The sequence below is a fragment of the Urocitellus parryii genome, chromosome 7 (assembly GCF_045843805.1).
Source record: "Urocitellus parryii isolate mUroPar1 chromosome 7, mUroPar1.hap1, whole genome shotgun sequence".
Lineage (NCBI taxonomy): Eukaryota > Metazoa > Chordata > Mammalia > Rodentia > Sciuridae > Urocitellus > Urocitellus parryii.
The window spans coordinates 182,134,115-182,158,177 of record NC_135537.1 but is presented as its reverse complement, the minus strand read 5'-3'; the positions used below and the strand labels follow the sequence as shown (position 1 = coordinate 182,158,177).

The 24,063-nt window shown below is 47.8% G+C and overlaps 1 protein-coding gene across 1 annotated transcript in view; it reads right to left on the bottom strand.

Moving 5' to 3' along the window:
- The window catches only part of Rptor (regulatory associated protein of MTOR complex 1), a 338,384-nt gene that overhangs the window by 238,658 nt on the left and 75,663 nt on the right, over positions 1-24,063 (bottom strand). Inside the window, exon 4 of the mRNA XM_077800527.1 lies at positions 17,279-17,361. Within this exon, the coding sequence (XP_077656653.1) occupies positions 17,279-17,361 (83 nt within the window). The remainder of the gene's footprint in view (positions 1-17,278; positions 17,362-24,063) is intronic.

Sequence of the window (24,063 nt, the reverse complement as noted above, 5' to 3'; positions counted from 1 at the left end):
GGTATGAGCCATAGTACTGACCTTCCATGGAAGGGCTTAGGGTCACCAGTACAGGGCAGAAACAGACCTCAGGTCACTTCAGGAATGACCTACTATACCCAACAGGGACGTGGCTCAGGGACTGGCAGGCACCACGGGGCTACTGTGTGGAAAGGCCTGCGACAGCAAGCGTTCTACAACTCAGGTCCCTTGGATTCCTGGGGGCAGAACTGGATATCAGAACAACTGAACCAGGACAGCAGGCAGCCGCAGCCCGTGGACCATGCCCACTGCAGGCACACACAGCACAGCAGCAGAGGCCTGGCTGCAACAGCCACTGAGGCAGCTAGACAGGTGCTGAGCTAACCTACAGCACTACCAGGCTGGGAGTCTCACTCCCCTATTAGTCATCCATAAACTACGGGACAGGGAGTGAAATCTGACATTTAAGATAGTCATTCTTCTCTGAGATCAAGGAAAAAAGCACTTCCAAAGCTCGGCTCAAATGTGGAGAAGCCTGTCTGAGGATCGCCCTGTCTACAACCGCTCAGATGGAGCTCTGCCTCCATAACACCAAAACAATAGTCTAGGAAGATACACAGCCAGGCCCAGCACCCAGCCAGACAGCAGAAAATGCAAAGCATTTTCTTTTGACAGAAGTCTTCATTTCCTCTTTCAAATAAATGGAGGGAAGGAGGCTCTGCGAGTTGCTTGCAAACCTTTAAAGAATCTGCAGAGAAAATCGGGAAGCTGTGAGTGATCCTGTGAGAATGCAGGCATGGGAAGTGCCAGCCCTTCCAACTCAGGTCACACCTACTGTGCCGGACAAGTCCTTCCTCCAGCAGCCAGAGCACAGCCCAGGAGGATGGCCAGGGCCGAGCTGGCTAAAGAATGAGCGCGTGCCAAGGGGAAGGCCTGAAGAGCTAAGGCCACCTCCTATCAAAGGCCTTGGTGTAACACCGAGGTCTGCTGTGAACACAGATGGGTAGAACCTGGTCCTTGCAGCTTATGAATATGATGGAAACTGAACTCAGTGCTATATAAGGCTGCTCAGCTGCACAAGAGAACGGAGTTAGGAAGAACCTATTATCAGGTGCAATTAGCAGCATGCAACAGGGACAGAGGCCAGTGTGTTTAGCAGGGCCACCCTTCCTCCCTAGCCCTCAGACATCCTGCACCAATGGGAATGGAAGGAGCTGAGCTGTCAAGAACTGATATCTGCACGGGAGGACTAACCAGAGCAAACTGCCCCTCGAAGCAGAGCCCCGTTCTTCATGACTTCCCGTGTCCGTAGCACCATGCTCCCACTTGCAGGCTCTACTCGTGCTCTTCTGTGGGGAGTCCTTGGGAGGTCAGCAACCTGGGAGGTCAGCCTGTTTACCACCAGGAACCCAGTAACAAAAAGCCCCATTTTCATGCTCACAATTACACTGCTCATTTCACCTTGATCTTCCGAATTGCCTCTGCGATCTTGCACCGCAACAGCAATTAGTGTAAAGCAAATGAAGGGGCCTCCACATCTGTCCCAGGAAACCTGAAAGAATATTACAATTCCCTCTCATTCGTCAACAACCTGTTATCTCAGCCCAAGAGGCAGAGCCACACAAAGGTCGTGGACTCAAGGACACACTGAAGACAGAGAAGGGCTTGCGAAGAACAAGTTAGGCAGAAACGACCACAGAATAGCTTTTAAGTAAGAAGATAAGTGAGTCTGTCCATCTTAGTCCCAATGGACAAGATAAATAAACCTTGAAAATTACATGAACCTGTAGGGAAAGAAACCTAGTCCTCATGTAACGCCTACTTAAGCATCTGCTCCTTATCCACACAGGCTATGGATACAGAGCGAGCCCTGGGGGCCTGGTCCTTGCTGCCCCTCGCTAGAGTGCCCCAACAGCCAAGACAGCAAGGACTTGGTGGCACATCCCAGAGCTGCTTCCCCTACCAGTAGCTCTTCTTACTTTTTTCCCACTTTTTACTGGTGCATTATAGTTGTGCATAACGGTGGAATTCACAGTTACTCGTTTGTGCATGCACACAATACAGCAACACAATTTAGCTACATCATTCCCCCAACACTTTCCCTTTCCCTCCTCTTCTTCCTCCCCCTGGTCCCTGTCCTTTCCTCTACTGATCTCCCTTCAATTTTCATGAGTTCCAGCCAATTTCCTGCAAATGACCTAATTTCATTCTTCTTTGTAACCTAATAAAACTCCATTGTGGACAGAAACCACATTTTCTTTATCCATTCATCCATTGGTGGACACCTAGGCTGGCTCCACAGCTTGGCTGTTGTGAATTGTGCAGCTATAAACATGGGTATGTGAGTATCACTGTATGTAGTATTCGGACTTTCTTTCTTTAGGATAAATACAAAGGAGTGGTACCGCTGGGTCGTATGTACCCAGAGGTTCCATGCTTAGTCTCCTGAGAAACCTCCATACTGATTTCCACAGCGGTTGTACTGATTTACAATCCCACCAACAGTGTCCTCTTCCCCCACATCCTCTCTAGGATTTATTTTTGTTTGTATACTTGATGACAGCCATTCTGACTGGAGTGAGATGAAATCTCAGGGTAGTTTAGATTTGCATTTCCTGATTGCTAAGAATGGTGAACACTGTTCTATATAATTGTTGGCCGCTTGTATTTCTTCTTTTGAGAAGTGTCGGTTTCGTTCATTTGCCCATTTATTAATTGGGTTGTTTGTTTTTCTGGTGTTAAGTTTTTGAGTTGTATATATATATATATCTTCTGGTTGTCAATCCTCTGTCAGAAGAGTAGCAAGCAAAGATTTTATCCTATTCCGTAGATTTCTGCTTCACATTTCTAATTATTTCCTTTGCTGTGCAGAAGCTTTGTAACTGGATGCCATCCCATTTTTTAGCTCTCAGCTTTATTTCCTGAACTTCAGGAGTCCTATTGAGAGAGTCCTGGGCCTACATGCTGGAGTGCTGACCTGTGTTTTCCTCTAGGAGTTGTATGGTTTCTGGTCTAATTCTTAGGTCTTTGCTCCATTTTGAGTTGACTTTTGTGCAGGGTGAGAGGTAAGGATCTGGTCTCATTCTTCCACTATGGATACCCGGCTTTCCCAGCACCATTTCTTAAAAGGTTGTCTTGGGCTGGGGATACAGCTCAACTGGTAGAGTGCTTGCCCCGCATGCACAAGGCCCTGGGTTTGATCCCCAGCACCACAAACACACACACACACACACACACACACGCAGGCTGTCCTCTCTCCAGTGAATGTTTTTGCACCTTGGTCAGGATCAGAGGCTGCAATTATGTGGGCTCATCTCTGTGCCTTCTATCTGTACCACTAAAGACTAACAGCTCTTCTGACTTGCTATATCCTCCCTTCCCTGCACACCTAGAAAGCAACAGGCTGTGCCAGGAAGATCCACTCAGACCTATGGAGTAACCCAGCAGAGACTCTTCTATGTCCTGGCACATGGAGCTGGCTCTGGGAAAATCATGCCCTATTAATCATGCCCCGGCCATAGAAAAGGCACTGGGCAAATAGCATCTGCCGCCGTGCACTTCAGTGAGTGTACAGATGCCAAGTGTGACTGGCACAGCTACACAGCCTTCTCTAGGGACATGGTGTAAACATGGCCATGACCCTTTGGGGCCTCTCACTGTCCAAGATTATAGCCTGGGCTCTTTGATGAGGCATTGCTCTCAGCTCATCCTGTTGGCTCTGCCACTAAGGATCCCATCAGGCTCTGCTCCGATGTGACAAGGATCATATCTGGTTTTGCTCCCAGAGGTGGAAGCAAAGGATGACCTGATAGGCATTTATGGGATGATAAGCATAGGAACAAGAGCCTATTTCCTGATAAGGCTTGGGATTCTTTGCTAGTAGGAAGAGTCTCTAATTTCATATTCACAGCAATTAGCAAAGTATCATAATTTTGGCAAAGAATTCTTAAAATTTTATTGGATTGAACTGGGTGGTGAAGACTGTCATCTCCTGTCCCTCCTGAATGCTGACCAGGGTTGTGATAGCACTTAGGACTCAGGGTGGCTGCACCTGAACTCACACTCCCCATGCTCACAGCAAGACACCAGTGATTAATCCCACCACCTCTGCTAATCTCTATCTCCTTATGTCTTCAGCAGGCTTGGCAGAAAGGAGAAACAGTCTTCTCAAACTCTAGCAGGAGACAGAATAATATATATAATTTATTTTCACAAATTTGGAGAAAGGTAACCTTTTTAGGTAACACCAATTGACAAGGTTTTTTTGTTTTTGTTTTTGTTTTTAATATTTCACACTAAAAAGACAGAAGAAATGGCTATTCTCAGGAGAGTCACTGAAGATAAGAATGTGTCCTGCCTCCTCAGCCTGCAGGTCCCCCTCAGGGGAAAGAAGGCAGGGAGAAAGGCAGGCAGGTGGTCTAAAGGTCAGTGGACAAGCGCATACTTCCCATAAGGGTTTTTCTAGAGCTGTTCATAGTTTATATCAGTTTTAAAACAAGAAGAGTGCTTAGGAGGCACCCCACAATGAGGCAGGGTCACAGGCTGGGAGCCTCCCCTGTGCTCCTCAGGAACCCTCTCTGGCTCTGAAGAGCAGAAGCAGAGACGCGCAGGGATGCCTATGAAGATGACAGGGAGCCTGGGGAACCCGCCTGTAGACAACAGGGACACCCTTGATTGGCACTGCAGAAAGGCAACAGTTACCTGCTTCCTGACCTCCTTTCAAATACAATGCAGAGGAAAGAGAAAGCAGGGAGGGGAAATGTGGGTCCCCAGCTCAGGAACACATAGGGATTTTTTTTTCTTTTGAAAGGCACCGTCAACTAACTGTTTAGACTCAAAATTTACAAAAGCATATTGTTCACCTTATAACAAGAAAAATTGTAAGAAAAATTCCAGCTCCTCCTGCAGAACCAAGGGCTCTCTACAAGTCACCTCAGGCGTTCTGCAGTTAACCCCTGTGGTTATAAATGTCCGTCTTCCAACTGAGCCACCTCCAGAGTGGAGCTCCTATGGAGACCCCTAGGTCTCTTCATTCCCAGCCCTCTCCAAGCCCTCTGAGGAAGATTCTGAGTGCTCAGAACTTCTTGGAGACCAGGTAGGAGGGGAGGAGGCAGGAGAGGAGGGATAGGGAGAACACAGTGGCTATCCCCCCCAGTCCCCCAGCACTGAAGCAGAAAATGATTCTTTGGGGTTTGCTTCTGTTACTCAAACTGGGAACACAAGCAGACACCACTGGCATACTTGTGCTGGGCCCTGACTGTGGACTGGTGTTGCTACCAGGAAGGACAGAAAGGCCCCCTACCCCTGTCCTTTTTAGAGGCCACCAAGACTAGGCATGGTGGGAGGGAGACCCACAGTCTGCATCAACAGCCATGCAGGTGTTCTGCTCCTTGGCCATCGGCCACGCTCTAAGGAGCACACTCCACTCTGCCGTCATTGGGGTTCCCCCGCAGAGCCATGGAAGCTGGGGAGACCAAGTCAGCCCAAGGCAGCCCAGACGAATCTCCACACAGGACTATGCAAAGCGCACTGTGTACAAGCAGGCGGCAGGTCCCAGGCACCCTACAGAAAAGCAAGGAGGTGCAGCCCAGTCCCACATGGCCTCCAGAAGACAGGAGGCTATGAACAGGGTGGGCCCCGGAGCTTTGAAGACATAAGTCACTTCTGTTTCTGAAGGTAGTCAGGGTAAAGCAACTATTTGGTCACCTCCTGAGCCAGACACCCATGTGTATGCTCCCACTGTGCACTGAGGCCCTTGCAAGAACGGTACCGTGAGGTGAGAGTAAGTTGCCAGCTCACCTAAGCATTCATCTAAAGTCAACCCAACACTGCTGACGTTCATGTTTCCATGCCTCCAGCGGAGGGAGAGAAACTGCTTCTGGGCAGTGCCTGCTTGGCAGAGAACAGGGTGCCTCTTGGCATTCTCTTCCCAACTTGGAGCTGCCTGCACAGGGTTCCTGGAGACACACGCTGACCTGCAGCCCCAAGCCCAGTTACTCAAGAGGACGTAGACATATGCCTACATGGTGTCTTACCCAACACGCACAGCAGCCTGATTCACAACAGCCAAAATGTGTGTCTGCAGGAAAATGGAGACACATTCTGGTTCATCGGACAACAAAGCCACTTGGCAGTAAAGAGAAGCAAACCACCCACATAGGTGACAGCATGAAGGGAGCTCAAAGACACTATGTGGCTGCAAAGAGCCAAGTAGAAAGCTGCCAGTGAATGCTCATCTGCCCAAAGCCCAAGGACAGGTCAGACCTGTCCAGAGACAAAGGGCTTCCAGAAGGTAGACAGCCTTGGCCAGGAGGCACTGCCTAGGAAGGGCAGGAGGGCGCCTTCTGGAGGCCAGAATGTTCTTTATCTTGATAGTTTTCAGTGTATTAAACAGAATTGCACAACTGCCAAACTCAAACCAAATGCTTAAGGTCTGCGCAGTCCACTGCAGGTACATGACATCTGAACACGGCTGGAAAAAGTGTGCAGACGGCTACTGGAACCCCACTCACCCAGGACCCATACAGAAAGTAAGACATGTGAAGAGACATGGAGTACATAAACAGAAAGTAGAACAGACTTGGTTCAAGTCCAGCCCTGTTGTCCTGACTATGGGCCTGAGGACCTGGTGTACAGCACTGTGCACAAGGCAAAGCCACACACCACGGGATGCTCAGCATCACTGACCACAGCCATCGCATCAGGGCCATGAACACAGGGCCTGTGCTGGGGAACCAGGAGCCCTGTGAACAACCTGACAACCAACAGGCGAATCCATGCACCTTCTGAAACCCATGGCAAATGGCAGGGAAAGAGACAGACCCCTCTCCCACAGGAACACAGCCTCTATGGTGTTGAGCCAGGAACACGTGAAAAAATCCTCAGGAGCAAACTCAGGAAGAAGCAGGCCCCAGCCATGGTGGCAAAAGCCCAGTACAATTCGGTACTCTCCCAGTCAGAGTTCCACCAGGGAAGTGGCCACAGTGAGGTAGGGCTGGCCAGGAGTGCACTCTGGTCTGGGCGGCCCTTTGCCTCCTCTGAAGGCCTGAGAGGCTCCTCAGCCTGCTGCCCCTCCTTCCCTGACTGACACCTAGAGGGAATCCTGTGTGCCCCACCATCACCCCTGGTGCTATGATCCAGAACCACCCTCCCCTCCCCACTCACCCAGGACCCATACAGAATATGAGAACAAGTCTCTTCAAATAGCCCCCAAATGCTAGCACACCAAGTGGGCCACAGCCCAGCCTGACCATCCGCCATCTCCACTCCTGAGCGTGGGCCCAGGGTTGATGCACATAAGGCAGCACAAAGGAGAAGCCTGAGTGGGTGGGTGAGCAGTGAGCACTGGCTAAAGAGGATGAGCAGGGGACACAGGGTGAGGAAGGCAGAGAGGGGGATGCAAAGCAGGGAAGGAAAATACCCATGAGTGGCCGGGGGCTGCGGGAGGGAGAAGTGGCCGGGCCAGAGCTCAGATGCGGCCCTGTTTTTACTTGCTTTCAGTAGGTGAAGATCAGAACCATGGTGATCCTTATAGGAAGAATGATTTGAGGTGGTGTTTGGGGGCATATAAAAAGGAAATGGAAAATGAGGGCGCGGGTGGCTGGGAGGCAAAGGGGGTTCCGGGAAGAGCTGTAGGACAGTCTAAGGTATCATCGGCTCATCATAGAGCTCCAAGCTGTCCCATCTCTGCTCCTCTAAAGATGTGGCTGTGATTTCCACCAGACAGTCTGTTTTCTCATAGAATGTAAGGCGTCAAGGACTGTCTGCTGCGTCGGTGTTTTATGTATCATTGTGGGGGAGACGTTCAACTGGAAGCTGAGGCGGACACTCGATAGAGTGACGGTGAGCCGGGAGACCACCTAGTGTTCTCATTCTTGACCCACGCAAGGGGAAAGCTGAGAGGCTGAGGGGCTTGAGCTCTCCTAAAGCTTCTCTCCCTGGTGTTCAGAAGCCCACTCTGCTGGGCCAGCTTCCCCCCCTTGGAGCTTGGGTTTGCATGTCATTCAGGGCACTCTGTGCGCCCGACTGTGGGTAGTGTGGCTTTGTGTTCTGGGGATCTTTGGGGTTCTTCCACATTACAGACTCCCATCTGCAGGTTCGGATGCTGTCACTGGCACTGCACAATCAGGACTCAGAGTCCCTCCACAGGTGGGCCTCACGGCCAGCTGTCATGGCACTGAGTTTACATGGCATGAGCCATGACGACTATAGCAAAGCCATCAGCAGTCAGGGGCAGAGAGGCACACCTGTGGATCCCAGCTAGGTGGGAGGCTGAAGCAGGAGAATTGCAAGTTCCAGGCCAGCCTGGGCAACTTAGATCCTTTCTGAAAATAAAAAAGGCTGGAGGTGCAGCTCAGTGGTAGAGCATCCCTGGGTTCAAGCACCAGTATAGGGGCGGACTTCCTACTTTCACCCTACTTACAAAGTCTATTTTACAAAACATCTTCCTGTCCTTGTAAAGCCTCCAAGTCCTACTCAGACTCCACCAGCTCAAACCCTTCCCAACGAGGGTCCACAGAAGGCATGTTCAAATCACACAAGGGTTCCTAGTCAACCTCTTTCTCTATCTACCTTCATTTAAAATGCAAAGAATTCATACCAGCTGACCAAATAGAAGCACACTCAAATTTAAATAAGCAACATAGAGCTAGGAAAAGAAAAGGATTTCTAATCTTCAAAAATGACAAAAACTCTGAGTGAAACTGAGTTAAAATGCCCATGACAAGCTCTGCTGTTTTCATCTTGATATTGGTAAACAAAGTAAAAAGGAACAGGCTGCCACATGGGGCCCTCCTGCTCCATCCACTGGGCCTCTTGAGCTAGCACAGGCCCCACAGGGCAATGCCAACCATGGAATAAATCAGCATGGACTTCTAACCACAGCCTCCATGTCCTGGAGAAGGGTCAGGAAGGAAGGCAAGAAATGCAAAGAAGACAGGTAGGCCCCACACTGAAGCCGCCCAGCCTACCATTCCGCATCCTGGCACAGAGGCAAGAAAGAGGGTAAAAGCAGTGGAATAGTCCACACAGAAGTCCCATGTCATCTCTAAGATGACATGGGAGGGACAAATGTTTTAAGTCACTTGCCTATTATTCAAGTAAAACATGATCAGGATTTTTAAATGTAAGGTATATGGCACTCACCCCCAGAATAATCATAGTTTATTCGGGGGTCAGATTCTGAAGTCAGAACAGAAGATTCAAAACAAATTTTGACCCATCAACACAGCAAGACATCAAGAGATGAGCAAAAACTGAGAAAGACCAAGGACAGCACTGGCTCCGCTCTCCCCTCCCACAGTCACTGCAGGGGACCTGAGTGAGCAGAAAGACAGGCTACCAAGCTACCACTCTACCTACTTGCCTATCATCCTATCGTCCACCAATCCTTCCACCCATCCACAGGTTTACTGAGCTACGTACCATCTACTCTATCCACCTAGCCATCCATCTACCTACCCTTCATCCATCCAACTACCCGCCCATCCAGACACAGACACACAGACACACAGACACAGACACACACACACACACACACACATTAATTTGATAAGCAGAAAGAGTTGACGTCTAACAGTTTTATATGCATACATGAAGAAAGCTGAACAATTTTTTTTCTTTTGTACCTTGCTTGTTGGACATCTTGCCATCACTGAAGTTAAGACTCAGAAAGTTTGAAAAGTTTTGGAAAGAGGAGTAGAAGAACCCCTTGAGAACATTCTCAACTTCTGTTTACTGAGTTACTCTTAATTTTGAGTTACTTCCTTTTCTGGGGTTAATTATGGTCATTTATATTTTCCTAGAAGTTATATATCTCATACAGATTTTCCAACTTATTTGCAAAGTTCTGCAAAACATTCCTTTATGGCTCTTTAATCTCCTTAAATCTTGCATTATTTCTCTTTGGTTATCAAAGTTTCTCCTTGGATTCTTTTGGTAGGTAAAGATTTTGTCTATAAAACAAAATTTATAACGAAAACTCCCACATAAAGATGGAATGCGGTTTCTTTTCAGCAGTGATCTAGAGGTTCTGGAATTAGGTAGTACTGATGGTTGCGCTAAAACTAAAAGCCACTGCATTATACAATTATTTTTAAGAATCCTACACTGTGTGTCACCAACATGTACATCTTTTTTTTTTTTAAGTTGTAGATGTTTGGGGGCTGGGGTTGTAGCTCAGTGGTACAGTGCTTGCCTGGCATGTGTGGGGCCCTGGGTTCGATCCTCAGCACCACATATAAATAAATTAAATAAAAGATCTATTTTTAAAAAAAGTTATAGATGTACACAATGCCTTTATTTTATTTATTTTTATGTGGTGCTGAGGATGGAACCTAGTGCCTCACTCATGCTAGGCAAGTGTTCTACCGCTGAGCCCCAGCCCCAGCCCAACAAGTACATCCTGATGCTTCCGAGGGAGGTATGCAGAAGCCTTGGTGAACACCCAGAGGTAAACATTTGACACCTGGGTCCCTGCAGAAGGCAAGCATCATGAAGCTTCTAAGGCATTGACCCTCCAGTCCACTACCAGTGACCCCTGCTTCAGCACTTCCTCATTTGGCTGCAGTGTGATCTTATGACTCCTCTTGGTAGCACACAATAAGCATATGGGACACAAATCAGCATCCCAAAACGTTTCTCACTTCTGCCTCCTGTCAGCACCTCCAGACCTGGCCCTGGCACCTCCTGTCCTTCAGGGCCATTTACCCATCACTCCAGACCACAGCCCCCAGGTTCACTACAGAGGCCCAGCTGCAGTTCAGTGCTCAGACTGACAGTATGGGGTCCCGCACACAGACCACTCCCTTGATAAAAGGAACAGGAAGAGAAGGCCTTGCTAAGGACAGAACTAAGCCCTATTTCAAGCCAGCAACAGTGTGCATAAAGGAGTTTGATTAGCAGAGGAGGGGTAGGAAGCAGATGCCCAGGGAGAAGGATGACGTGGGACACAAAAGGTGGTAAAGGCAAGAAAGCAGTCCTCTTGGGCAGAATGTTCTGGAGTGGCAGTGGGCACCTCTCATCTTGACAGTGAGAAAAGGAGGGCTGGGAAGCAGGGTCTGCCACTGCCCCCTGGGCCCCTCCTGGTGCAAACACACTAGTCACTTGCTCTCCCCACTGACCTTCAATTTACATTTGCAAATCTTAAAAGGTCCAGTAGTACTGTGCCAAAGTGACATTTCTAGGAAGTAGCAAAGCCCAAAGTGAACATGTCCATGTCTGGCCATAGCTGCTACTCCATTACCCACCTCCCATGCCAGCACAGCAGCAGAAAGGACCCCCATCCTGGGGAGCTCCCTGTCAGGCAAAGGCACATGCCAACAAAGGGCGGGGTGCAAATGCTCACAGCTCAGCACGGCTGTGGGCCTGGAAGAAGGAGGGCCACCGACTGAACCAGCTGAGAACAGTTCTGTTGATGCACCACTAAAAACAGCACGAAATTCTAAGTGGACAGTCATGAGCCCTGCCAGCTGCCCTAGAGCTCAAGAGTCCAACAAAGAGTGGCAAAGAGGTGCGCCTTCCCAGAACAGCTTAAGGGACTGACATCACAGAGCGTTCACATTGCCCTACAGGCCAGGCACTCTCCGGACAGTACAAAAGGAGTCCTTCTTTTCTTCTGTTTTAAAATGTGTATGGTTTTTTTAAAGAATTTACAGGTGGTGTCACTAAGCTGCTGAATGGTGATTGAGACACACCTGCATGCTCTCCTAGAAGGCAGCAGGAGGGATTCCTGCAGAGTCTGGTATAAACTGGTTTTCAGAATGTAAGCTCCTCTTCCAGGAGGCTGCTCCTACCACAGCCTCTGGGGACCCAGCAAGACAGGAAGCGCGTGGGCAGAGCTGACTAAGAAGGCCCCCAGCTCAAGAGCATAACTCAGAATCCTCCCTGAACACAATGCGTGGAAAAGCTGCCAGGAGAGAAGGGTGGAAGACAGGGCAGAAGATGAATGAAAGATGGAGCATGATTGAGGCCAGAGCAAAATTACAAACGAATGGTTGTCACCAGTACAGTTCTTCACATCTGGACAGGAAGAGCTAAAGAGAGCAGTCAAAACATAATGGTTAACCCCAAGACAGCCACAAGTCAAGTCTACACGGTCATGCAAACTTCACGAGAACAGGATACCAAGTGCTGTGCGCCGCTCCTGAACTGTGTCAACCATGAGCCATCTACCCACAGCTCTGACTTTGGCTAGGATTCCTCATTTGCAGTTTGTCACAAAAAGCAAACAGGTGCATGAAGCCCAACCTCGAACCTCAGAGAAGGAAAACCAGGCTGGCAAAGGCAAAAGGAGGGAGAGCTGGCCAGGGCTGTCAGCCAGACCAGGAGGACAATGCTGTGACACCACCTTGGCAGCACATCAGGGGATGACACCCACACAGGAGCGCACTCGCCAGCTGAGCTGCACTGTCAGTTTGGACTAATGTTAATGCGCCTGTCCCAAACAGAAGGTACTATAGAGTGACCGTGCACACTGGAGTGCCGCCCAAGTCCTATAGAACCCGTCCCTAGCTTCTTCCTACATTATCCATACCTGACTCTGAAAATCCTAAGAAAAGAGAGAGCTCAATTACGGGTCTTTACTGTACCCTGTATAAAATTTAATCCAGAACACTGGGATAGGGGGATGGAGCCAAGTAGGAGAGCTAGTGATACTGATAGCTACTGCTCCGCCCCTACTCCTGCCTCCAGAGCAGGTACCCAGGACCTGTGGATCTCGAGAAAGATGATCAGCCCAGGGAAAGCAGGAATCTAAGAGACCCCCACCAGCAGTCTCCAGGGCCCAGTCAGGACTGGGCTGAGCGCACGCCTTCCTAACCCTGGCTCTCTGTTCCTCATTTAGCAGCCACTGATCCCTCCTCTAGCCTGGGCAGGTCCAGCAATCACTTCACTGCAGGGGGAGAGTGGGAAAGCCTAGACTCCAGCTGCCCTTAACTACCACCCCATGGTAATACAGAATTCCATACAAACACCAGGTTCTGCCAACAACTCCTACCCCAAACCCAAAGGACAAGCCTGGAAATGCCCAAAATGGAAATGAGAGTGTGGGTGCCCAGCCTTCCCGGGAGCCTCAGTTCATTCCATGAAGCTCAAGAGGTATGTGAACGACTCCACACCGAGGGAGGAGGGCTGCTCATACACTGGACCCAACAGTAGTTTCTACTCTAGTGCTTTGTTGGAGAGACTTTTCTCTGCTTGGCATAGGGATCTGAAAAACCCATATTTATCTAGTAGGAAAATAAAACTTTTATTCCTTGACCACAAATCATCTCACAGATCCAGGAAGAATGATAAACTGAAGAGAAGCTAAAATCTGAAACCTGTTCAGTATAATCCACCTGTTCGGTGTCATCTCAGGTGTATGACCCCTAAGAATTGCTGGGCATCTCAAGAGGCACTCAAGTGGACAGTCAGTGCCTGCAGACCCTGCAGCTACTGCAGAGGAAGGGCTGTCTTCACCACTCATGGCTGGTCAAGAGGAGCAGGGCTCCCAAGCAAAGGGCTTCACGACCAAAGTGTCTTGTCTCTTTGATAGACACAGGGACTTGCTGGTGGCTACCTCAGATACTTGCCCACAGTGGAAGAGTCACTTCCTTGGTAAATGATAACTATCCCATGTGAGTGTATGGTTTTTTTAGTTGTTTTGTTGTTGTTGTTGTTCTTTTTTGTAATAAGGCACTTAATCACTGAGCCACATCCCCAGCCTTTTTATTCTTTATTTTGAGACAGAGTCTCGCTAAGTTGCTGAGGCTAGCCTGAAACATGAGATCCTTCTGCCTCAGCCTCCACAGTCGCTGGGGTTATAGGCTTGTGCCACCATCACCGTGCTCAGCATGAACTTGTTTTTAAGCCATCAGAAAAATGAAACTCACCCGAGCAGAAGCATGAGGCCTTCTGCTCCTGCTTTTGAAGAAAGAAGACCTAGTGAGGGGGCTTCTTCCTGTTGGCCACAACCCCCAAGAGTTTGTTGGACAAACTCTTAAAAGGATAAGTTCTTCACTGTATACGCCCAGCTTTATGAGCTCCTACTCCCAGCTCCCAATAAAACTTTTGCTTGAGGCTCATGATGAAATGAGGGAGGTTTTACTGCAGAATTTTCAGCTGAAACAACAGTTGGCATTTTTCCTTCAATCTTCTGCAGAACACAAATTTATGTACCTAAAGGTAATAAGGCAAAGTCTTAAATTTAACAGAAGAAATATTTTACCAGTGGTAAACTGATAAATTATTTAGAAAAGGGCTCAATCAGCCAGGCAAGGAAATCAGGGCCAGATAGAGTCTGGCAGCCTTCCAAAATAAATATAATCGCTATGGTTCCTCTAAATTTCTTCCTGAACCCAAATCATCCTTATCAAAAATATCTAATTTTGATATTCACAGCTAAAAATATAAGAGGAAAGAAGTCTGAGCATCCCAGAACAAGTAAGGAAATCATTCATCTGCAGGGCAATGCCCAGGGGCACTAGGAGGCTGCCCGGTATGTCTCCTGCACCTCCTGGATAGGAGCTGTGTTGAGGTCAACAGGCCCCCTCTCTACTCCCACCCACGGCAGTGTGGAGGCGGGCACCAATTTCAGCAAACATTAATGAAAATGACCTTATTGCAAATTGCCCGACCTTTGTGAGTCTTGCAATAAAGCACAGAGAAAGAGAAAACCAGATCTATGGGTCTTTACATCAAAGGTTTAGGAAATTTAATAACGTCCCCATTGTTTTGTTGCAGATGGCACATCAACCTCTCTTTATTACTGCAGAAACTCAAAAGCCCTGCAGAGTACAATAAAGCAGTGCGTGTTTAGCTTTGCAATGTTTCAAAGGACCCTGATTTACACTGGGATCAAACACCTTGTGCCCCATGCAGGAGCCTGGTAATCACCTCCTGTCTGGTGCAACCCTGTCAGGCAACAGGAGCAGCACTGATGGATGCCAGGCCGGCCTTACTCTCTTCTGCAACCCACATGAAATCCTATGAATGGAAGAGTGTGCCTCGTGCAGCAGGGCAGGCACTGTCCTCACCAAGTGCTTGTGGCACAGCCCCATGTTTCACACCTGACAAAGGGGACTTCAACCTTAAGCTTGTTTCTGAAATAGACAGGTGTGAAAACGGTTTGTAGTGGGAAATTTTAGAACATTTTTAGCATATTTACAAATAAATGCTAAATAGTAAGTATGCACGGATGTGCTTTGGCTTGCTGAATGCAGGAATGGATGCAGGGAAAACCCTACTTGGTTGGTACGCACAGCTTTTTGCTAGGCTGCAGCCAATACTTCATTCAGATTCCACTTTTTGAACCAACCCTGGAGGAATCCCACCTGCAACTGAAACCTCTTTCTAAACATTCTAAAATCTTGAAATAGCCTCCATCTTACTGACCCTTCAAACTCTCGCTTTTTCAGAAAACCAGATTGCAGCTCCAACAGAGCTGCTCACTTGAGCCAATTTCCCACCTGAGGACCTCACCCTCTAGACCTGCGTCCACTGTCCCAGAATGGCTATGCCGCTATCCCATCTGACATGTGATTCCACATGCTATCTCTCTCCAGCATCCCTTCTATACACAGTGTGCCCTGTCTCACACCACAAGGCCTCCTCCAAATGCCAGGGAAGAAAGTTGCTCTTAGAAACTCAGAATTAAAAATAACAATAGGTCCTCCTCTAGAAGATTCCATTTGCCAGCTGGACCATCTGACACCTGCCAAGCTAAACTAATGATAAGGCTAGCAGTAATCAACTCTTAGCAGTCCAAAACACTGTGGATCATACCAAATTAAATAAACATTGACATCCTGAAATATCAAACATGTATGTTACGAAAACCACCTTTTCTTGTGAAGTAAGCCTTTAAAAGAAAGTAATAAAAACAACAAAGAACAATGGGAAGACCTGACTGTATCTGGTTACATAGATCCAAAATTACACTCTATCTTAAACAAATATACCCAGCAAAACTCAATCACAGAAAGTCAAAACCAGGAGCTAACAGAAGCAGCTGAGTTAGAAAGGGCTTTCTTTACATTCATACAATGCTAGCAGCTTCCAACATTGGTTCTGACCCACTCTCCCTCAAGTGCAGTCTCATCTTGCTGAGATCCTCCGAGAAGCTTTTCTCACTGAAATACTAAGCATCTCAACTATCTTTAAAGGAATGCACACCATTGAAATCCCTCCTGTCCTCATCCAACCCCTAAAATGGGCTATATTCTCAAGAAAAGGACTATAGAATTTCTCTAGAAACCATCAAGAGGCAACTGATTTGAGAGAGAAGAAAGCAAACGCTTTAGGCACATATCAAAATAAGCACTGAGAATCTGCCTTCTGAAAAATAAAGGTCCATTATTATTGACTTGACCACAGGAAATGCAAAGCACAAAGGCATAGGACTGTTTGCTAATAATGAGACACCTGGCCACCAGAGCTAGAGCAGGAATGACAGCAGGCCCTGTTATTTGAAGAATGTGAATGGTAGATAAGAAACCCCTAAATTCCAGATTTGTGGAATAAACATCCACCAATCAAAGACATAGCAGGCAAGTGTTAAGCAGGCTCTATAAGTCCATTGTTTCCAGGAGGCTCACAGCCCCCGACCTAGGAGGGTGGGTTTGAAACCCAGTTGGGGTGCACAGCCAGGCCCCCTTCTTCCCAACACTCCTGGCAGGTGATTCCAGAATCACGCCCTGCCATAAGCATCCCAAGTTTCTGATTTCCTAAGAAGTTTATGAAGTCCTCAAACCAGTTAATGAGAAAGGACAAAGAAATAGGTCTTTGGGTAGTTTACAAATAACCACGATCTTAAAGGCAATTAAACACAGTTACATTCTGTGCTGCTTTTCTTTAAAAAGAAAAAACCTGTAAGATATAAGCAACTAAAACACACTAATTGGTAGCTAGCTTCCTAAAGAGCCTGCCTTCTGAATCAAAGACTAAGCATATGATAGGTGTCAGCCTTTAACGTTGGGTGCTTTTTCCTCCTATCTAAAAACTAAAGACTGGAAGGATAGCGCTACCTGGTTACGGAAACTACATTTCCTGTGTAAAATAAAAACCTTGATTTAATAGTAGTATAAAGGATATTTTCTCTTCTAAATATTTAGGGGAGGGGGATTACACAAAATAGTCTACCCCAAGCATGACTCAGCGACATGTGCGCCGCCGCCATCAGAAACCACACCAAAGCACACCAGCGGGCAACAGTGCCAGGCAGGCCTGCAAGGAGGTGCCGTCCCTGGAGAGTCTTGCTTGGATTCAAAGATGGCTTGAGACCAAGCAATTGAAGTTTCCTTGTAAGAAAGAAAAGGAAGAACAAATACAGCAGACTTACCCTCGGCTGCCAGTTCTCATACTGCTTCTGTAAATTTGCACCGATGGTTTCCAGAGCTTTCTGAGGACCCATTGACAAAGGATCTGCGGGAGCAATGAAAAGGAGAAAGTTCTTTAACAGGCATTTCCTCTGCTGCCAAAACTTCCCTCCCCAGAGCATCCTCTTCCCACAGTTCACTTCAAAGTCACCACTACAGCCTCAGGTCTATCAGCCAGCATTCATGGAACTGCGAGTGTGCCCAAACAGGCTTGCTACCATGCTCACAAAAACACCATTATTAAAATCACCGGCACAGTGCTTGCTCTCCTCCAGCCCTGCTGGCCTGTGTCCCTGCACCTGCTGCTTTCTGGTACTCCCTTTGTCCTACTCTCCTGCTCCTGTCCAGGATCTGTCATATAAGGTCTGGGTTGCACCTTTATCAGGACAGAGACCTACACAAAGGAGTCCTCCAGGGACAGCACAAACTCAGACCACAGCTCTCTGGTGTGCAGGGACAGAAGAAAGAAAAAAAAAAAAAAAACGAGTAAAGGGGTGGCACATTCTAATAATTTCCATCTGTACTCTTGAGTTCTCCCACAAAACCCAGCCTTGCACACACACATACATCTGTGCCTCGCTGCTTCCTTCCCGAGTGGCTTCTGGCACTAGGAACTCCAAGCCTGTGGCTCTCAAACTTGTCTGTGACTGAAGACCCCAAAGACCCTTTGTTTATGTGGCTGCTTCTTTCAGTGTTTACTGTACTAGAAAGTAAGATGAGAAAATTTTTCCTATTTCTTTATTCATTTTTCAAAGACAGTACAAACCCACTATATTTTAACTTGAATATTTCTGATGAAAAAACCATGGTTTCTCAAAAACCATTTAGTAAGAAGTGGCACAGCACATTTCACAAGGTTCTTTAGGGCCGAGTTTACCAGGCGGCAGCTGGCTCTCCTGGCAGGTTCTGCATTTGCCCGCATCTTCCCACGGCCCCACCTCACAGGAGTCACCACTAGAATAGGGGGGATCCTAGCTTAGCTAGGCAGGCTTTCCTCTGACACTACTCCAGGGGCGGTAGCCTCTGTGAGATCATGTGTGAGGCAAAGTCATGGCAGTGGGTATCTAGTGGCCACCTCTTCCAGACGACTCTGCATCACCGGGCACTGTCCACCTGAAAAACATGGGCTCACTGTGCAGCACACCTTACTCACTCCCTTCTCTGATATTTTCAAATACCACCTTCAATGATTCCTCACATCTCACCAGAAGTCCTCCAAGACTGAGAAGCCACCAACTCACAGTGGCAAACACCAGTTTTCAAATTCCAATTTTTTTTTTTATTTCACTTGTTTATTTATTTATTTTTTAATGTGGTGCTGAGGATCGAACCCAGGGTCTCGCACGTATAGGCGAGCACTTTACCACTGAGCCATAACCCCAGCCCCAAATTCCAAATTTTTTTGTTTTAAAACTTTAAAATTTATCACTAACAATAAATAATAACATTTGGTCTACTTAATGTGACAGGCTCATTGCATTCAGAAATGCCTCCTTCAGTTGAACACCGCAGGCCAGGAAGGGCACTCACGGCTGCCCCTGCAGCAGCTCCAACACCCACAGCTGCGCTTCCAGAGACGCCCAATTCAGCACGGTAAGTTATGGAAAGCACACATTTGACAGATGAACTTTAACAAAACTAATATGTTTTTCTGCTTTATCAAGGGCAATCTTCATTAAAAACTGATTTTTTTTTTTTTTTTACTTGCAAATGACTAGCAGCAAACAAAATGACAGCAAAGAATTGCTGACCCTGCTGGCTCCAGTGGTCTTTACCCTCAGGGCCTTTCTAGCCACTGCAATCTGTCATAGGGGACAAGAACATGATTACATTATACAGTAGGTCTCATCTCAGAGACCCACTTTGTGAATGACTGCAAGTTTGTTTTCAACAGAGATTCTGGTTGCAAATTTGAAAGCAATCTTTCAAGGGAACAGATCAGACTGCTAGACAAGGAGAACGCTCCTCTCCTGAGAGACTCCTTCCATAGGTGATCTGGGCTCCCTCAGAAACCAAATTCATCATTGCCCACCCTCGTGTGTTCAATCTCTCCCACAGCAGAGCCCCCATGGGCTCCGACTCAATTATGCACACTGCATTCAGAAATGTCTCCTTCAGGTGAACACCGCAGGCTTGGACAGTCAGAGTGTAACAAGACCTCAAAGCACCAAGCAGCTGTCCCCTCGCGCACCCTCAGAAGCAACCACTTCACTCCAGCAACCAGGGCCTCTGACAGGGCCTCTGACAGGGCCTCCATCCTCCTAACCCTTCTACACTCTCTGATCGTAGCAGTGGACAGGACTCTTCCCTCTTGCATACGTACCCCGACATCCCCTGCCCCTGTTCTTCCAAAGTAGCTACACCACACACACAGCAAAGTCACGCTCTGCACTCTATGGGGCGACCCACAGGTTCCATGCCGAGCCCGGGGGCATATACCACAGCTCTGCCCAACTCCCCTCCCAAGCAGCACCTTCCCCACCTTTCCTTCAGCTAGCCTTTCCCCCTTCTTGGCCACCTGCTGTAAAACCCCACAGAATGAGAGATTCCTCTTTGTGCAAAGTAAATGGCTCCCAAGAGGGGAGCCTGCAGGAACCTGTGGGCAGCAGCAAAAGGACTGGCACCCTGTTGTCATGTCCTCACAGTCACAGGCTGAAAGCTTCAATAGCTTAAAACTCCCCACATTTGCCCAAAGAAGCTCAGTGAGCCATAGACAGGATAAACCCAAAGGCATCCACATCTGGACAGGCCACAACTACACTGATAAAACTAGCCACAAAGAAAGAGCCCAGGAGAAAATCAGATCACAAACTAAGGGTCAAGAGTTAGGAGAGCTCTGGACTGCCTAATAAAACTGGAAGCCAGTCAAAACAGGGCAATGCCTTCAAAATTCTCCAAGAAAGCAATTCCATTCAATTCTGAGGTAGTAAAACAGAGGTCTTTTCAGACATGCAAACATGCAGAGTCTGTGTGTCACATTTCTTAGAAAGTAAACCATAAAAGAAAATAACAAGGACTCCAGAAAATGTGTGTGTGTGGGGGGGGGGGGGGATTAAGAAGAGCTGTGTCCCTTACAACAGGTCTGGAGACCAAGCAGTCCAACAGGAGCAAGAGGAGAGGTTAAAAAACAAAACTAATAGATATTTGAACACTGGAAAAATTATTGTAACATCTGACAGACGAACTGTCATACATGTAAAAAACAAAATAAACTCATTACAGGTTCACAGAAAAACTGGCAATAACAAATTACTAGCAAATTGGTGATTACATGGAAAAATCATATACAAAGAACCAGACGCCACTGGAGAAGGGCAGGACACAAATATTTTTAATCACAGCATTCCGTACCATTTACTTGCATTACTTTGATAAAAAATAAAAATAGGAACTAATGATAACATCACAGGCCAGGACAGTACAACTGGAGGCACCTCCTCTAGGGAACATTTGAGGCATCCAGGACATCTCCAAGCTGAGGCACCAGGCCCTCCCCTCTATGACCTCCAGTTCACAGCTCAGGAGAGCAGCTCTGCTTGAGGGAAACTGGGTAGAAGCCAGGCTCTAGCACCTGCAGTAGAAGAACCGCAGTAACATGCTATAATCAACAAGAAAGAAGATGCTAATTTTCATTTCTCTTTGTTCTACAAAACAGAGGTCTAAGACTGCAGCACAATTATAACAACCCCAACCAAGTCAGCTGAAACCTGAACAACAGAACTGGTGAGGGACGGGATCTGAAAAATGAAAATTAGGGGCTACCTAAGCACATAAACAAAGAAAGGGGAGCAGAACATAGTTTTAACAACAGAAGCATTTAAAGAGCAGGGCCTGTGCATGCATGATGGATAGTGCATCACACAAAGCTGGCTAGAAAGCCCGATCCCCTCCTACCGTGCAGGGAGGGTGTGGCCAGCAGCTCACAGCCCCAACAGTGGTAAAGGGAACAGGCCAGGCACAAGAGCCAAGCCTGTAATCCCAGCAACTCAGGAGGCTGAGGCAGGAGGAAGACAAGTTTGAAGCCAGCCAAGCAACAACTTATTGAGATATTATCTAAAAAATAAAGAGAATGGGGATGTGGCTCAGTGATAAAGCACCCCTGGGCTCAATCCCCAACACCAAAAAAAAAAAAAAAAAGTTCTTTGTAGGAAGAAACAGGTGTGGGTACTATTTTTCATGCTTTTAGTCTCTGAATTTCCTAATTTCTTAAAATGCCCTACACATTACTCTTATAATAAATTTTGAGGGGGGAGAGGGAGGGAGGGAGGGAGGGAGGGAGGGAGGGAGGGAGGGAGAGGGGTGTGCCCAGGCTCGCCTGTGCCAGCGGCATTCACTACACACTGCACTTCCTGCATACACTCTTCTGATGAACCACTTCACAGGGAGGGAGTGCCTTAGGTCCACCTGTCCTAGAAAGGAATGGAACTACCCCTCCCCATTGAACTTCACCCTGGGAGGTGAAGGCCCTTCTCCCCCACCACCCTCCGCATGTGGGCACAGAGGAGCTGAGGTCATCCTTCTGGGTGCGCCTCACAGCACCCAGCAGAATCTCCTCCTAGAGGAGGCAGCCTGACAGTGGGACTGCTCCCACTCCAGGCCTGGGATCAGGACACCTTTGGATCCAGAGGGAGGGCCAACAAAGTGGGCTATCGCCTTAATCTACTGGGAATTCCTGCAGTCAAATTGATGGCCTCCCCCCAAGAATATGATGATGAGTGGGAGAGGGGAAGAAGTGTGAGGGAGAAGGCAAGAGCAGGGAAGGAGCGTGACGGAAATGATGCGTTGAACACTTCAGAGACGATTCCCATACACTGAAGCCTATATTCCTGTGGGATGGGGAAGACAGATTTAAAACAGTAGCTGTTTTAGCCCCTACCTTCCAACACCTTCTTGGTCTCTATTTTGTTTTGTGGGGAAGCTGGGAAGGCTCTGAAGAGTGAGAGTAAATCAATGAACGTGTGGTGGGTAGGAAGCAGATGTGTCACCTGGCATATAACTTTTCACTTTTTAAAAATTTTCCTACCTGCACGATTTTCAGCATAACCCCTTTGTATTTCATGTCACATCAAAAAGAACATGGTTGGGCTGGGGATGTGGCTCAAGCGGTAGCGCACCTGCCTGGCATGCGCGAGGCGCTGGGTTCGATCCTCAGCACCACATACAAATAAAGATGTTGTGTCCGCCGAAAACGAAACAATAAATATTAAAAGATTCTTTAAAAAAAAAAAGAAAGAAAAGAACATGGTCTGTGGTCAGACCACCTCCTAACCCATGAGCTTAGTCGAAAGCTCTCAGGTGTCTTGGCCTGAGGTCACAGAAGGCATTGGTGGTGCTGGCACTTAGCAGACAGGACCAGGCAGAATATTCTCCTACCTCCCGTCTTCTTCAGAGATACACAACCTGATAGACAAGCCACCCTCCTTTCCTCCTTAAAGAACTACGCTCTTCTATCAAGCACCAACTGTGGTCCCACACAGGCTCCTGAGGTCTCCAAGGGACCCTACCACTGTCTCATGGGCTCCTGAACTTGGTCCTGATCCTGGAGAGAAGAGGTGGGGGCAGGGACACCTAGAGACGCGCACAAGTGGATCTGTCCGCCCCAGCACCTGCCAGGTGACAGGAAAAGGGTAAGACTGGGCTTCTGGGCCACAGGTAATATGGTTCTGGGTCTGGGCTGCATGGATGTGATTAGTTTGGAACACTTCTTTTTGACAATACACGTGGGCTAGGTGCACCTCTCTGTATGTAGGCTATCCTTCAATGAAAACTTGAAAGAAAATACAACAGAGCTCACTGCTCAAAGAATCTTAATAGTTCTTTGTACCTTATATCTAGTACACACTTAATAAGCATTTGTTAATTGACTTATTAACTGAGTATTGCCTACTGGATCCAGTGTGAATTTCTCTATGGCTTTTAAGGACTCTGCCACTAATTAGTTGTGTAACATCGAAGAACTAATTTTTGAGTGAGAAAATACATAATGGCAAAAAGGCTACTTTGAAACTAGGAATGACTGTATCTTCTTAATCATAATATCATCTCTCTGTATTTCATAAATAGTGAGGGGCTGAGCAAAGCCTGGAGCTACACGGCTACACAGAGGCACACGGACGGCTCTGGCTACTGGCAGGACTTGCAGCAGCCCTCAAGTGTCCAGGGTCCCAGGGTAGGCTGAAATTCTTCAGGAACCATCTCAAACCAGCCTGCCCTGTCCTATCCACTGAGCCTCACTCCATCCCGGTTCCTGTGCTACCTGCTGCAATTCTACAAAAGGCAGAAGCTGGATGGATTTCCAACAGATCTGAGGGGAAGATTGGGACACGTGTTTTTAAAACACAGGCCCTGTGCTGCACACAAAACTCAAGTGGAAAAGAGCCAGGGAGGAAGCTCCGAGTGGTCACACCATCATCCCTCAGAGGCGGCAATGGAGATACTAAATATTACCTTGAGACAGCAGCACTCTACGGAGAAAAGGGGGTTTTTAATCAGTGAGTTCCAAGAGCAAAGGTTTTAGTTGCAGACCCAGAGCTGGGCCAGAGCACTGGCAGTCACTGGCCACAGCTAATGGGAACCCCTTCCCCAGCACCCACGGGCCCAGCCAGGGCTCCAACCTCAGCCTTTCCAAGAGGGGTCTTCACTCCCCTCCCAGCTTTGCTCTGCCTTCCCAACCTGACGCACCACCCTCAGCACTTCCTGGCCCCTAGTCACTCAAGGCCAACCTCCTCCTCTTGGCCTCTAATCCCTT